The 15,008-nt window shown below is 42.9% G+C and overlaps 1 protein-coding gene across 1 annotated transcript in view; it reads right to left on the bottom strand.

The window, feature by feature from the left end:
• CD247 (CD247 molecule) overlaps positions 1-15,008 on the bottom strand; it is a 176,312-nt gene that overhangs the window by 28,140 nt on the left and 133,164 nt on the right. Inside the window, exon 6 of the mRNA XM_073617354.1 lies at positions 12,409-12,459. Coding sequence (XP_073473455.1) covers positions 12,409-12,459 — 51 coding nt within the window. The remainder of the gene's footprint in view (positions 1-12,408; positions 12,460-15,008) is intronic.

Genomic DNA, 15,008 nt, shown 5'->3' with positions numbered 1-15,008 from the left:
AAGCGACGCAGTGACGAATCGCAAAAAGTGCTCTGGTCAGGAAGGGGGTAAAAATCTTTCGGGGCTGAATCGGTTAAGGGTAAAAGTTAATTCCTTGCACTTCCTTCTCTTCCATGGCATCTTCTATCCTTAGCTCTGCTCCCTAGTATTGTACTGACTGTGTTAACATCTCTCCTGCTATCTCTTCTTTTGGTTTATGTTAGGATCAACTACACTACTGTGCCAACTGACATTGCCAGGTGTCACAGAGAAAGGTCGCCATGGGGCCCAATGGAAATTTTGCTATGGCGCCCCATAAACTGTATTAATGCCCCTGACCTGACTCTACATGCTTGCTGTGGATTGGCCATATCTGGTGAGAATTCTCCAATCATGATGGGTCTGAAGACCTGTGGCATTGTGCCTGAATACACAAGCGTGAGGGGTACTTCACCCCAACCACTTTTTTTTACCCCATTTTTGATGGGCTATGCACAAAAAGCACATACTTGGGGGCCCTGTGTTCCAGCGGTGTCCTGTAAGGATCTGCTGCTGCACAACCAGTCCCGTGTCACCATTTTCTTCTCTGATGTCATCAGGGGGCCAGTCGTCTCTTCTGGATTCTTAATGCCACCCCCTTGATAATGCACATATGGCATGGAGTGTCATCAGGGGGCTGGCTGCAAGAACCAGGAAAAGACGGCCTGCCCCTAATGATACACCAAGGTGCATACACTATAGACTCCCCCGAGGCCTCCTGGGATGTGTGACCAGGGTACATGAGGAGGCTTCGGGCAATATTTGAGAATCCAGAAAATATGAGGAGGGTTCCCTGAAAAAGGTATTTAAAAAAAATAAAACAAAAAAATTCCCAATAGTTAGGGGGGGTAGGAATGGAATGACAACAGGTGGGTGTGGGGAGGGTGAAGGTCTGCTTTCAATGGAGACCAATAGACTTCCCCTCTTTTCCATCTCGTAGAAACCAATCATTGCCAAGCAGACAAGGTCCTCTCCAAAAACGTAATATAATAAATTTTTATTTTACTTGACTCAATAAACAATTTTCACTCAAATAGATATTTTGCTATTCTCCGCTGTGAGGTTTATGCAGCAGATGTCGGCAACCCGCAATCTTCCAGGTTCTCGAGAACATTAATTTGGCTTGCAACTAGTGTTCTCTGCCCATATGGAACCCCGAAACCCCTTTAGCAGACAGATTGCTTTCAATTTCATTCTCAAGGCATACCATGCTTTATTCCCCGAGAGATTTTCCTCACCATTGCTCGAGAAGATTACAGGTTGTGGATTACCATGACAATACTCCAATAGCAATAATCATTTTTACAAGGGGGTAGACTTTTTTTACTCTTTGCTTTTAATGTTTGTTTTTTTCTGTATAAAAGAAAAGTACTATTTACATTTATTGCTGTTTTTTAAAGCTGAATCTGGGATAAGTAAATGTACAGTGCCTTGAAATAGTATTTATACCCCTTGAAATTTTCCACGTTTTGTCATGTTACAACTGAAAACGTAAATGTATTTTATTGGGATTTTATGTGATGGACCAACACAAAGTGACACATAATTGTGAAGTGGAAGGAAAATTATAAATTGTTTTCCAAATTTTTTACAAATAAATATGTGAAAAGTGTGGGGTACATTTGTATGCAGCCCCCTTTACTCTGATACCCCTAACTAATATCTAGTGGAATCAGTTGACTTTAGAAGTCACCTAATTAGTAAATAGAGTCCGCCTGTGTGTAATTTAATCTCCGTATAAATACAGCTGTTCTGCGAAGCCCTCAGAGGTTTGTTAGAGAACCTTAGTGAACAAACAGCATCATGAAGGCCAAGGAACACACCAGACAGGTCAGGGATAAAGTTGTGGAGAAGTTTAAAGCAGGGTTAGTTTACAAAAAAAAAATATCCCAAGCTTTGAACATCTCACGGAGCTCTGTTCAATCCATCATCCGAAAATGGAAAGAGTATGGCACAACTGCAAACCTACCAAGACATGGCCGTCCACCTAAACTAACAGGCAGGGCAAGGAGAGCATTCATCAGAGAAGAGCCAAGAGGTCCATGGTAACTCTGGAGGAGCTGCAGAGATCCACAGCTCAGGTGGGAGAATCTGTCCACAGGGCAACTATTAGTCGTGCTCTCCACACATCTGGTCTTTATAGAAGAGTGGCAAGAAGAAAGCCATAAGAAGTCCCCTTTGAAGTTTGTAAGAAGTCATGTGGGGGACTCAGCAAACATGTGGAAGACACTGCACATCGCCCTGAACACACCATCCCCACCGTAAAACATGGTGGTGGCAGCTTCATGTTGTGCGGATGCAGCAGGGACAGGGAAGCTGGTCAGAGTTGATGGGAAGATGGATGGAGCCAAATACAGGGCAATCTTAGAAGAAAACCTGTCAGAGTCTGCAAAAGACTTGAGACTGGGGTGGAGGTTCACCTTCCAGCAGGACAACCCTAAACAGCCTACAGCCAGAGCTACAATGGAATGGTTTAGATCAAAGTATATTAATGTGTTAGAATGGCCCAGTCAAAGTCCAGACCTAAATCCAATTGAGATTCTGTGGCAAGACTTGAAAAATTGCTGTTCAGACGCTCTCCGTCCAATCTGACAGAGCTTGAGAAGAATGAGCAAAAATGTAACTTTCTAGATGTGCAAAGCTGGTAGAGACATCCCCAAAAAGACTTTCAGCTGTAAGAAGAAAGAGAAAGGTGGTTCTACAAAGTATTGACTCAGGGGGGCGCTATACAAATGTACCCCACACTTTTCACATATTTATAATGATGTGCCACTTTGTGTTGGTCTAACACATAAAATCCCAATAAAATACATTTACGTTTTTGGTCATAACATGACAAAATGTGGAAAATTTCAAGGGGTATGAATACTTTTTCAAGGCACTGTAATGTAAATGAGAGTCATGGTGTGCTTTGTGTATTTCTTCCAGATCTGTGCAGTAATCCAGTGTGAGACATTTCCTCTGTGTAGGAGCTTCCTGTAATAAAGACCGCTCCCTGCTGCTCTCTCTCCTTGTGCAGGTTGACTGGTCTTGTCTCCGCCCCCCTCCTGTAGTTTTCTGCAGGCAGCTTGTAGTGGCTGGGCCTGCATGGTACCTCCTTCAGCTCTGCTCTCTGTACAGTCTGCATGTGTAATATATACCAATACATAACCTGCTAGAGAATTTGCCATAAAATGCAGCTATCATGGGACAAAAGTGGAGGCTGCCATTGCAGGGGACCAGGGAAGTAACTACACGGGTCACAACTGGGACCCGGCTCCATGCTCCAGGGGGCCCGTGGAGCCCCCCTGTATACCTGGCGAAGAGGGGCAGCAGGGTTGGCAATTAAAGGAACCGATCCCCTCAATTTTCCTCCTGCAGCCACTGAAAGCCTACTTTTCCTCCTCTTCCTTTTGCAATCAGGCAGCGGCTGCAGGAGGAAAATGGAGAGGATCCGTTCCTCTATATGCCGCCCCTCCTATCCAAGTCGCTTGTCTTCTCCTGCCCCCCCCCCCCCCCCCCCGGGTCCCTGTGTGCTCCCCTGGCCCCTTCTTGTCCTCCCGCAGTGCTGCTGGCTTGCTGGTAAAATATGTCATTTACCAGCCCCTTCCTTTTCTGAATGAACAGTCCGTGATCGGTACCAATAACTGACTCTGCCCATTCATAACTGAAGCATCATTATGTGAATGAATGGGAAGCTCTGTACAGATCTATTCCTGTCCATTTATTCTGTGCAGCTGAGGCTGCAGAGAAGGAGATTGAGGGTTGTGTACTCAATCTTCTTTCTCTGTCTCAAAGGTGAAACAAAGGTTTCCCACTACAGGACCATAATAAAGGGCCCCGTGATGGGAGTAAAATGCCCCCGGGCTCGGAGGGAAGAAAAAGGAAAAAAAAAAATCACCAATCTTCTGTTTACATCACATGATCAGGTGGTAAGGAGCCGGGATTAGCCCCTTACTCCGATCTATGATCAGTCGAGTCTCATAGACTCAGTGATCACAGAGCGCGCAAGCAGGTCCTGCATGGCAGGACGTCATATGACAGGCTCCCAGCAATTAAGGACCGCGCTGTAGCCCTCATTCGGCTATATCGCGGATGGGAGGAGTTAATATAATATGCAATAATATATTTCCGCAAGCACAAATGCTGTGGGTTTACAGAGTAAAAGTATACAGAGACTGCAGCCTGCATAGCTAGGTTCCAGCATGTGCACAGCTCTGCTCATAGAATCATGCAAGCCTGTGTGTGGATGTATGGAGGAGCTGTACCAGCACAGGGGCTAATTAGACACTCCCAGAAGAGGAGAGGGCTATCCATGGACTGACTCTTCTTAAAGAAGTTCAGTCTCACATTTCAAGTAAAAACATAATTTACAAAAAGGAAATCGCTGCAAGCAAGCATTTTCAAAACTTATAGTACCCTGGCTTCAACAATATGCCGCACCCCTTCTATAGTTTCACCATATGTAAGTAAAGAAATTATCTTTTGTAGGTGTGATTTTTGAGGTACAACTTACACCTATCCAAATTTATAAAAATGCTAATTTTATTACAAAAATTTAGTTAGTTAAAAGAACAATTAATAAAATTACAAATTGCCCCCCACTTATCAAGAGCCATACAGGGTCACCGATCACCTAAGAACCTGGCCTTTTCTGGCACTTTTTGTTTTCAAACGCAGTTTTTTGGGAAAAAAATACACTTTAATGAATTTTAATGCAAAAAAAAATAAAAAAACGCAAAATATATAACCCAATTTTTTGGTAACATATAAAAGATGATGTTACTCCGAATCGTAAATACATAGATACCTAACATGTCTCACTTTAAAACTGTGCATGCTCGTGGAATGGCGACGAACTATGATACCTAAAAATCTCCATGGGTAACGCTTTAAATTTTTTTTACAGATTACCAGTTTAGAGTTACAGAGGAGACCTAGTGCTAAAATTATTGTTCTCGCTCTAATGTTTGTGGCGATACCTCACATGGGTGGTGCGAACATTGTTTACGCATGCATTTGCTTCTGCACGTGAGCACGGAGGGATGGGGGGCGCTTTTTCATTTTTTTTCTTATTTATTTTTTTCTACTGTCCCTTTCATTTTTTTTTAATCACTTTTATTCCTATTACAAGGAATGTAAACATCCCTTATAAAAAAAAATAAGGGATGACAGGTCATCTTTATGGAGATATCTGGGGTCTATAAGACCCCAAATCTCTCCCCTACCTTTGAAAGCAAGAACTTAAATTAAAAAAAGATCTTTTGCTTTAAAAAAATAAAATAAATTTGTTTACTTCCGCCCTAGACCGGAAGTGACCTCATGGCATCGCTCTGGTCCTCCAAGATCATAGAGGCTATCAGAGATGATCTTGCCTCCGTTCACCTTTATGACCAGCCGCTGGAACCATTGGATTACTTCCCGGGCTCGCCGGTAAACAGGGTAAGCCTGAGAAGCAACGGGAGGGGGGGCCTTCCACTGCTTCTGAATGTGATCCAGCAGCTAATTAGCCGCTCGGACCGCTTTCAGGAGAAAAACAATTGCTGGCTGAAAAAAAAAAAAAAAACAGGGTTATGGCTGATAGCTTCAGCCATACCCCCAGTAAACCACTTGCAAGCTGCAACGTGTGTATATATATATATATATATATATATATATATATATATATATATATATATATATATATATATATATATATATACACATATTGTATAAAATTATTCTCTGTATAACATTAGCAGGTGGTGCTATATGCTCAATGTGCTTCATGGATAATATCATCAATAAAATGCATTAAGTTGAGTTATAGCACCACTGGCTAATGTTACACAGAGAATAGAATAGTGGGGGTTTTGGTCCACTAGGCTTATTATTATTATTATTATTATACAGGATTTATATAGGGCCAACAGTTTACTTAGCGCTTTACAATATAAAAAGAGAGACAATCTTATATAAGACTCTCTTATAATATTGTAATAAAACCATGTATGGCTCCTGATAAGTGGGGGCTATTTGTATTTGTGTTTAATTGTTTGATCTTTTATCCAACTATAGTTATGTAAAAAATTACTATTTTTAGATTTAGATTGATGTAAGTTGTGCCTCAAAAATCCCGCCTACAAGAGATACTTTCTTTTCATACCTTAAATACTTGATTTTCGCATTTTTGTCTGCAGTTTTTAAGGTTGGTGACAGAGTTTCTTTAAAAAACGTCCAGTATGTATATGACTATTCCTTGTTGCGTTTTCTTTAAACCTTGATCCCTATGCTAAACCTAAAAATACAATGAATGCAGTTTGCTTTCTTATGATTGTTGAGCCAAAAAAATGTTATTTCCCGTAAATACCATGAATAATTTGGCAAGGGTAGAAATGACACGGGAACATGACATGGCATGTCTTGATTAGGATTCCTGTCCGCTCAGCTTGTGCTATAATAATGAAGTTTATATTGTTCTCCTCGGCCTTGTACACACATAATAGGCTGCCATGCCTTAGGCTGTCCTGTGATCTCCCGTGATCCTGGTTTCTAAAAATATAATAGCAGGGGTGCAATGTTGTGTCTTTTGCTCTGGGGCATACATCAGCTTTTAGCTGTACCTCTATTTTTTTTATAACAAGAAATCCTGTAGTATCTGATCACAGGCAGGTTTTCCTGCTCGCTGTGTACAGAGCCCGGCCAATGCAAAGCGGAGGAACGGAACAAGGTGAGCTATTAGCAAATCTTTTCAAAGGGGATTTAACATTCTGGTCCACAAATGCTTCACTTTTTTAATTTTGTTTTCCATGTATTTATGTCGTTTACTATTAGTTTTGTTATTGTTCCTGCTTAAAAAATTAGAAACATAGGGGAGCCTTCCATTTTTTTAAACCTAATGAGGTTAAAGCTATTTTTAATTTAAAACTCAAAATCCTGCCTAGCAGCAAAATACAGGGTTGATCTGCACACAAGTGGGAAATGTTTTACTTGCCAAAGGCTCTGAAATACTCATTAGCTTGCACTGCGATGCAGGCGTTCCCTGTGGGGCGGCAAAACCGGGTCTGCGACCTCCACTGCAGCAGCAGTGCAATTGGGTCGAGAAAACACTGTCAGCAATCATTGGGTCACCAGCACACTGGTGAATCATCACTCTTCTCTACCCTCTTGTCAGTACTTGTGAACTGCAGAAGGGCTTAATTAGCTGTTCAGCCCCTCCCTCTCCCAGTCTGCTGTTCAGGGTACTATAGAAAGTTGATATCAGGACAAATACACACGCTTCCATTAGTTACATTTAAAAACAAATTAAATGACTTTTGATACATATCTACATTCCATGGAATTTTTATATATTTCGGCCCAGAGTTCAACTTTAATGACGTGCATGTTTTAGGTACATATGTGAATGGAATAGGGTTAAAGCAGTAGTAAAAACTACAAAAAATAAATACATAAAATGGTCCCCTTGCATGCTAATGCCATAATTTGCTAGTATGCACTGCATACTAGCAAATTACAGCAGACTTACCTTTCAAACTGTGTTGCTGTGGCTATTTTAGTGATTTTTATTGTATAAACATAGGTAGAAGCTGGGCTTTCCCTATTCAATTTAATGTTAATGAACTCGTTGGACTGGTTTATGAACCTCCAGGACAGGCAGTGATGTAGGCAGGAAGTAGAGGGAGGGAAAATGACTGACTTGAACACAGCAATGTGCTCAAGACAAAGGAGTAGGAACATTTTTTTTTTTTTTTTGCAGGTCTCCAAGATGCAAGGAGCAGTCTGGAGAGATCTGGGATAAAAGGAAGAAGACTCCATCACTAGGTTAAAATTTTTTATCTAGATATTGAATACAAAAACATATTTCGAGCTTAACAGGCCTACCTATATCTGTTTAGGTAATTATAATTCTATGAATCCTTCCTCCAGCCCTCCTTGAAGACATCTTGGGGTAAACGCTGATAGAGCATAAATGTTTTATGGCCATAACTATTTGGTAACATATGCCAAAGGTTATCCTTCTTCGTTTAAGTTTGGTGCAACATCCCAACTTTAGCAACCTGTTCAGTTATGCTGTAGGCTTTCCCAGTGTCTGTAATTGCTGTTGGCCGATTATGTGTTTACTTTACTGTACAGATACTCATTACAAAACATGTAGGTGGCTCTCTCCTAATGTAGGAGAGTGTCCTACACCTGTGCCAGTAAACGTTCAAGGCAGATGATTCCACAACACATCCTTCTATCAGAGTTGAAGCCACTTTGTATCTTAAAAGGTTGCATGATGTTCAGAAACTCTTAGACCCCAAGTGCTGGATTAGGGCTTGCTAGCTGTGATACCTCCTTGGCCCTACCATCAGGGTCGCCAATAGGGGGGTACCACCAGGCCTCCTGTAGGGGGCCCGGACAGCATGGGGATTGGTGTGGCGGGATGAAAGGACAATCACGGAATAATGCCCTGTGTCTGTGTCTCTCCCTCCAGCAGCTAAAAGCTGGTTTCTTCCCCTCTCCATCTAACCGCCTTTCAGCTGCTGGAAGGAGTGACACAGGGCATTGTTCCGTGATTGTTCTTCCGTCCCACTGCACCAATCCCCCTGCTTTCCGGGCCCCCCTGTGTACCGGGGCCCCCTACAGTGGTACTCCCCTATCAGTGGCCCTGAAAGTGCACCAGTGGCTTCAAATCTGATAGAAGGATATGTTATGGAGTCCAGTCAATCGAGGGGGACCCGTGATTTCAAAAGGCAGCCCTGACTACTATGATAGGGTGGCTCTTGTTATCCTTAGTTGCTACACAAAATATATTAGGAGGAGCAGTGGGCTTCATCCACTGTTGGGCAGTGTAGCAACTAGAGTGCTTCAGATACCCAGTAATCAACAAAGACCATCAGGTGGGTTCAGACAGCAAAAATTTATTTTTTTGATGAGTTCCCAAAGTACCATATTGCCAAAAGACAATTGGGTACCCCATACAAAACAAAGACAAGACACCCAAGCGCCCTCTCTACATAACGCAAGCTGTGCATGAACAAAACCAGGGCAGCAAGGCCTTGTCTACCATTTTCTAATTAACGACCTAGACACCCAAGTTGTATTTCACCTGATATCTGATTTTATAACCTTCACAGCAGACGGAGTGGCAGCAAGGCTATGTGAGCGAGAGACATAACCTACGCTGCACACTGAGACTTCCTGAAGCATGAGATCCTTCAACGGCAGGATTGATGAGGCTCGCAGGAAAGGCGTGAGCGACGGCCCAGCCCTGGGAAAAAACAGAGATTTATTGATCCAGCATTTTGGCTGGACCAAGATGGCTCCTCGCAAGGAAATCTTTGCCCACCACATCTGATGACACGCCGGTATTTGTAAGATGTTTATTATTTTATATATTCTGTGCTCAAAACACAATGGAACTGACTGACAGTGAAAAATGCTGTGCATGGGGGAAAAAAATCTATTTTTATGTTCTCTTCCCGAAAAAAAAAAATAGTTATTTATCACTGTGACTTTTGGGGCTGAAAACAGAGGAGGGATCTCGGAGCGACACACCGGAACAAAAGAAAGGATTTGCTGTACAGCTTTGTATAAATGTAATGAGAATTGAACCAAAGATTCAACTTTATGTGGACCAAGTTTTCACATATCGCTTCCCCGACCAATCCGAGAGACAAGATAATTTTAGGGGTGGGGGGCACAATTCTCTCATACCTTTGTGATCAACTGGGTGGCAGAAACAGAGAGGAGCAAAATTGGGAATTTTAATTTCTCCAAATTTTGGTGAAACTTGGATATTTCAGCTAAATGCATTAGAGTCATTGGAGAACGCAAAATGAAGGTGGTTTGTAATCCTTATCTGACCTGAGTTGTTTTTTTTTTTTGAAGGTCAATGGCTAGTCTAAAGCTTGGTATACAGGGGCCAAATATCGGCTGGTACATTCGGCCCATTCGTACATCAGCTTGCTCGACAGATGCTGGCTGAATGGCCAGTTTCTGGCAAACGGGCTTGCTAGAAAACCAGCACCCAATCGGCATCCAATTAGAGTTGTCAGCCAATGGCTACAAGTACTGACCGATGTGTTCTGATGGAGTGGTCGGTCCCCCTGTCAGAACACTGTAGCTCAGTGGGGAGATTGCTGTACTAATGTTGCATATCTAGTATAGCGAGCTTCAGTTTTTTTTTATCCCACTGGGTTGAATGAAAAAAAAAAAACTTGATGTGTACCAGATTTAGAGCCATCTTTAATATTGATCAAACCCTGGGAAAACATTGTCTCACCCCCCCCCCCCCCCCCCCCATGCAATTTCGGTCTCTACCTCAACATCCCAAAAAAAGCAAACAAACCCACACATAGAAGTTCCTCCACTCCAAACTCGCTCATTCATGTCTTTATGGACCTTGCTTTGTGCACTGGTCCAAATCATTTGGTGGAGGGGGAGTTATGGTGTGGGGTTGTTTTTCAGGGGTTGGGCTTGACCCCTTAGTTCCAGTGAAGGGAATTCTTAAAACGGCAGCATACCAAGACATTTTGGACAATTTCATGCTCCCAACTTTGTGGGAACAGTCTATGGATGGCCCCTTCCTGTTCCAACATGACTGCTCACCAGTGCACAAAGCAAGGTCCATAAAGACATGGATGAGCGAGTTTGGGGTGGAGGAACTTGACTGGCCTGCACAGAGTCCTGACCTCAACCTGATAGAACACCTTTGGGGTGAATTAGAGCGGAGACTGCGAGCCAGGCCTTCTTGTCCAACATCAGTGCCTGACCTCACAAATGCTCTTCTGGAAGAATGGTCAAACATTCCCATAGACACACTCCTAAACCTTGTGGACAGCCTTCCCTGAGGAGTTGAAGCTGTTATAGCTACAAAGGGTGGGCCAACACAATAATGAACCCTATGGACTAAGACTGGGATGCCATTAATGTTCATGTGCATGTAAAGGCAGGCGTCCCAATACTTTTGAAAACATAGTGTAAATTTTATACTCTGCGGAAGTGGATAAGGTCATGCAAATCGCTCCTTGACGCAACAAAACAGGGAAGATGTACAAAGTGTAGTAGGGGCTACCAGCCAATTCAATTTCAGTTTACCACTTGCTCATGGAAATCTACATTTCTCCTGGAATTCCTAAATATTGAGTGTATTTAATAAAGTAAGGTGGCGCATTAAACGCTTATTAAAACAGAAGCTATTCACATGTCTCATTCCATCCCAAAAATAAGAGGATTATTCCTCATTTCAGGACAGCCAAGCCATGCAGATTGTTGCTTTATATGATGATTATTGCTTTACAGCTGTTTTAGGCTTTTGTGCCCATCATTAGTGCAGTGTTTGGAAACAATGGCTTCTATGGAATAGGGCTTGGGACCCAATGATACAATATAGGAATATACCACCCATTTTTGGGTTATGTGATGGAATAAGATATGTGAATACATGGCTTTACTAAATACGACAACTCTTCTGCTTTCCAGTACCAAAACAAAGAAATACTGCGTGTCTATTCCGTCTCCAGTGCACCATCTGCTGTTTTACATTACATACTGCAAGATTCATGTTAGACGGCAAATGGGGAAAAGCAATGCTAAAATTAGGCGCTATTTATAAAACACATCGCCGCTGATATATATTAGGCAACAGATAAAATTAGTTGCAGTGACCATGCAACTAAGGCCACATTCACACAGGTGCACCTATCCGTACATCCGTGAGAAGGGTCGTCTTCGCCCACACAGGATGCACAGGCGCATCTGCATGCAGGCAGCTCTGTTCATGTCTACTGGGATGCAGTGGCTGCACAGACACTGGAAATGTACGAAAAGTTCTGGACAGCCGCACACCGGGAGAAATTTCATGTGTCTTTATTATGGAAACTGGATCATGAAGTACACAAGACACCACAGCAAGAAAGTACAGGAAAACAGCTGACGCGTTTCACACTTATGCTAAGTGCTTACTCATAAGCTGCACAGACACTAACGGTTCTCCCAATTTTACAGCTGTGTTAGTGCAGGGGCATGTCCCCGCACATACAGGGACACGCACCCCGCATGGCTGTCACATTGGAACCAGGGGCTGTGACCATGCAGCTGCTGCATCCCAATAGATATATAGGACCGCCTGCATGCAGCTGCACAGAACACCCGTGCATTTTCTGCGGGCAAAGGCGGTCTTTCACATGTGTGTGGCTAGGTGCAGCTGTGTGAATGAGGCCTAAATATAATTTTCTTTACAGTTCTTTTTCATTAAAAAGCCCCTATAAAAAGTATAAAAGAAATAACGCTTTAGCAGGGAAGGAGGGCCACCTGGCAATTTTCTACCTAATCTCATGTAATCATTTTGATGGCTGTGAGTGGGCCAGATGCTTTGTGTCACCCTATTAAAAGGGACGCCCTTTAGTTGATGATTTCATTGGAAAAAAAAAATGGAAATCTTACCTTCATTCCAATCTCGTTGTATGGGTCATTCAGCTTACTTATTTGAAGATCCTGAAAAATGGCAACATAAAAATATTCAGTTCAGTCCCCGAGACACCAATTGGCTCAGCAGATACATATATTTAGCTTCTGTTTCTTCCATCCTCTTTATAAGGATACTTTAACAAAGTATAGTACATAGGCGTGCGCAAGAGGTGTGCCAGGTGTGCCTGGGCACACCCTAATCCTGGAGTTTGCAACCCATCAATTGAGGGCAGATGACAGGCAAGCCGCGATCCTTACTTGCCGACCCCCAGAACCTGGACAGGATAGGCGGCTGGAGTGGAAATTAAGGGACCGATCTGTATTTTCTTCTGCAGCAGCTGAAAGTAGGCTTCTCCTCCTCTTCCTCTCGCGGATATTCAGCTGCCTTGGGAGGAAAATGCAGGGGATTGGTACCAATGTATGCCACCCCTCTTGTCCTAGTTCCTTTTCTTTCCGCTGCCCAGTGTGCTCGGCTACTCCGCCATATTGTTTTAGGATGACAAATGGGGAAGAGGCCAGTTAATATGTCACAACTCACAAAGGCATATGTGTTGGAGCTTTGAGGTGCACACCCTAATACAATAGGCTGCGCACACCTATGGTATAGTAGTTACTCATGGTTTCTTGGTCATAGGCAGATTTTTGTCTCATAACTGGCATGGTTTAAGACAGTTGAGTATTGTGGTGTTTAATTTATAAATAATTTGGTTTTCTTAATAGTGGATGGCAGCGGCTTTAGTGTTGGACAAAACTGCCTTGTAAACCTTTTTACCCTAGATGGAACCATCAGGAAACCACTGGTAAAACCAATTCATCTGTGGTCACTGGGAAGAGTACCCCTTACATTGGTAATCACTGGGAAGAAGGACATCAATGGTCAGTGGAAAGAAGGCCCCTTATATTGATGGTCACTGGGAAAAATGGCCCTTCATTGGTGGTCAGTGGGAATAGGGACCAATACATTAATGGTCACTGGAAATATTGCCTTTTACAATGGCAGTGATAGAGAAATTGCATATTTCATATTCCTTATTAATGTTGGCCTCACAAATATCTAATAAAGCCTCTAATATCCTGGTTATTCTGGTTACCTTAAATGACTCATACTATAGAAATGAGAACTACCTATATGGACAAGCCAGCCCCCTCTCCTTCAGGAATGTGCCATTTTCCTTAGAAGGTCATACTGCCCTGAGGGTGGGCATTTCCTTACATTCAAGATCTATATTACCACAGCCAAAACTGGTAAGACTTTAGTCTCGTATCCAGAGCTGCATCCTGCAACATGCATGCGTGTGATCTGATTACCTGGCCACGCCTTTATGGGGGGACTCCGTGGCAAAACAGCATCGTTAGTTAAAGCGGTTGTATATCCGCTGAAATTTTTTTTTTTTTACCCCTGTAAAGCAAAAGGCATAATGAGCTAGTATGCACCGTATACTAGCTCATTATGAAATACTTACCTTAGAACGAGGCGTCGGTATCTTACCTGGTCCATGCCGAGGTAGCTGACATGTTGCCACGGCGTGTCTTCCGGGTATCGCGGTTCCAGCGCTGTGAGTGGCTGGAGCCGCAATGTCATCACTCCTGGGCATGCGCGCGGGAGATTTCTTTCCCGGCAAGGTCCGGCAGTTGCCGGGCCTTCAGCTGAGAATCCCCTGTGCGCATGCGCCGCTGCAGTCAGCGGCTCATAGCAAGGGGAATATTTTTTTTACCAACAGGTAAGCCTTATTATAGGCTTACCTGTAGGTAAAAGTTAAAAAAAAGACTATACAACCGCTTTAAGTATTTTTGTTATATTTTCTTTTTCTTTATCTATATCTGTCATTATCTTTAATAAATGTTATACTTATAAGTATTTGTGTGATCTCTCTTTGCACACATCGATTAAAAAAACGTAAATTATCATGTGATCGTGATACATCAGGTGGCCAGTGGGAAGAAGGACCCTTAAAATGATGGTCAGTGGGAAGAAGGACCCTTAAAATGATGGTCAGTGGGAAGAAAGCTTCTTATGTTGGTGGTCAGTGGGAAGAATGCTCCTTACATTGGTGGTCAATGGGAAGAATACTCCTTACATTGGTGGTCAGTGGGAAGAATGCTCCTTACATTGGTGGTCAATGGGAAGAATACTCCTTACATTGGTGGTCAGTGGGAAGAATACACCTTACATTGGTAGTCAGTGGGAAGAATAAGCCTTCAGATTGGTGGTCAGTGGGAAGAATACTCCTTACATTGGTGGTCAGTGAGAAGAATATGCCTTAGATTGGTTGTCAGTGGGAAGAATATACCTGACATTGGTGGTCAGTGGAAGGAATGTACCCCTTACATTGGTGGTCAGAATGCTTCCCTCCTTACATATAGTTAAAAAGATCTTCCAAGTGGCATTGGCCTTGGAACTATGAAGGCACCATCAAATAGGAGGTCAATTGGCCACATCTCAAGGAACCCCTAGAAACCCTGGTTGAGAATGGCTGGGCAGACCACAAGACTTCACAGGATGTTCTTGCAGAAACATCCAAATACAAATAGCATAAGTGTTTGGCTTGCCTGTCATACATATTACCGAGTCAATA

This window comes from Aquarana catesbeiana, linkage group LG02 (genome assembly GCF_042186555.1).
Source record: "Aquarana catesbeiana isolate 2022-GZ linkage group LG02, ASM4218655v1, whole genome shotgun sequence".
NCBI classification, from domain to species: domain Eukaryota; kingdom Metazoa; phylum Chordata; class Amphibia; order Anura; family Ranidae; genus Aquarana; species Aquarana catesbeiana.
This window is presented reverse-complemented; position numbering and strand designations above follow the sequence as displayed.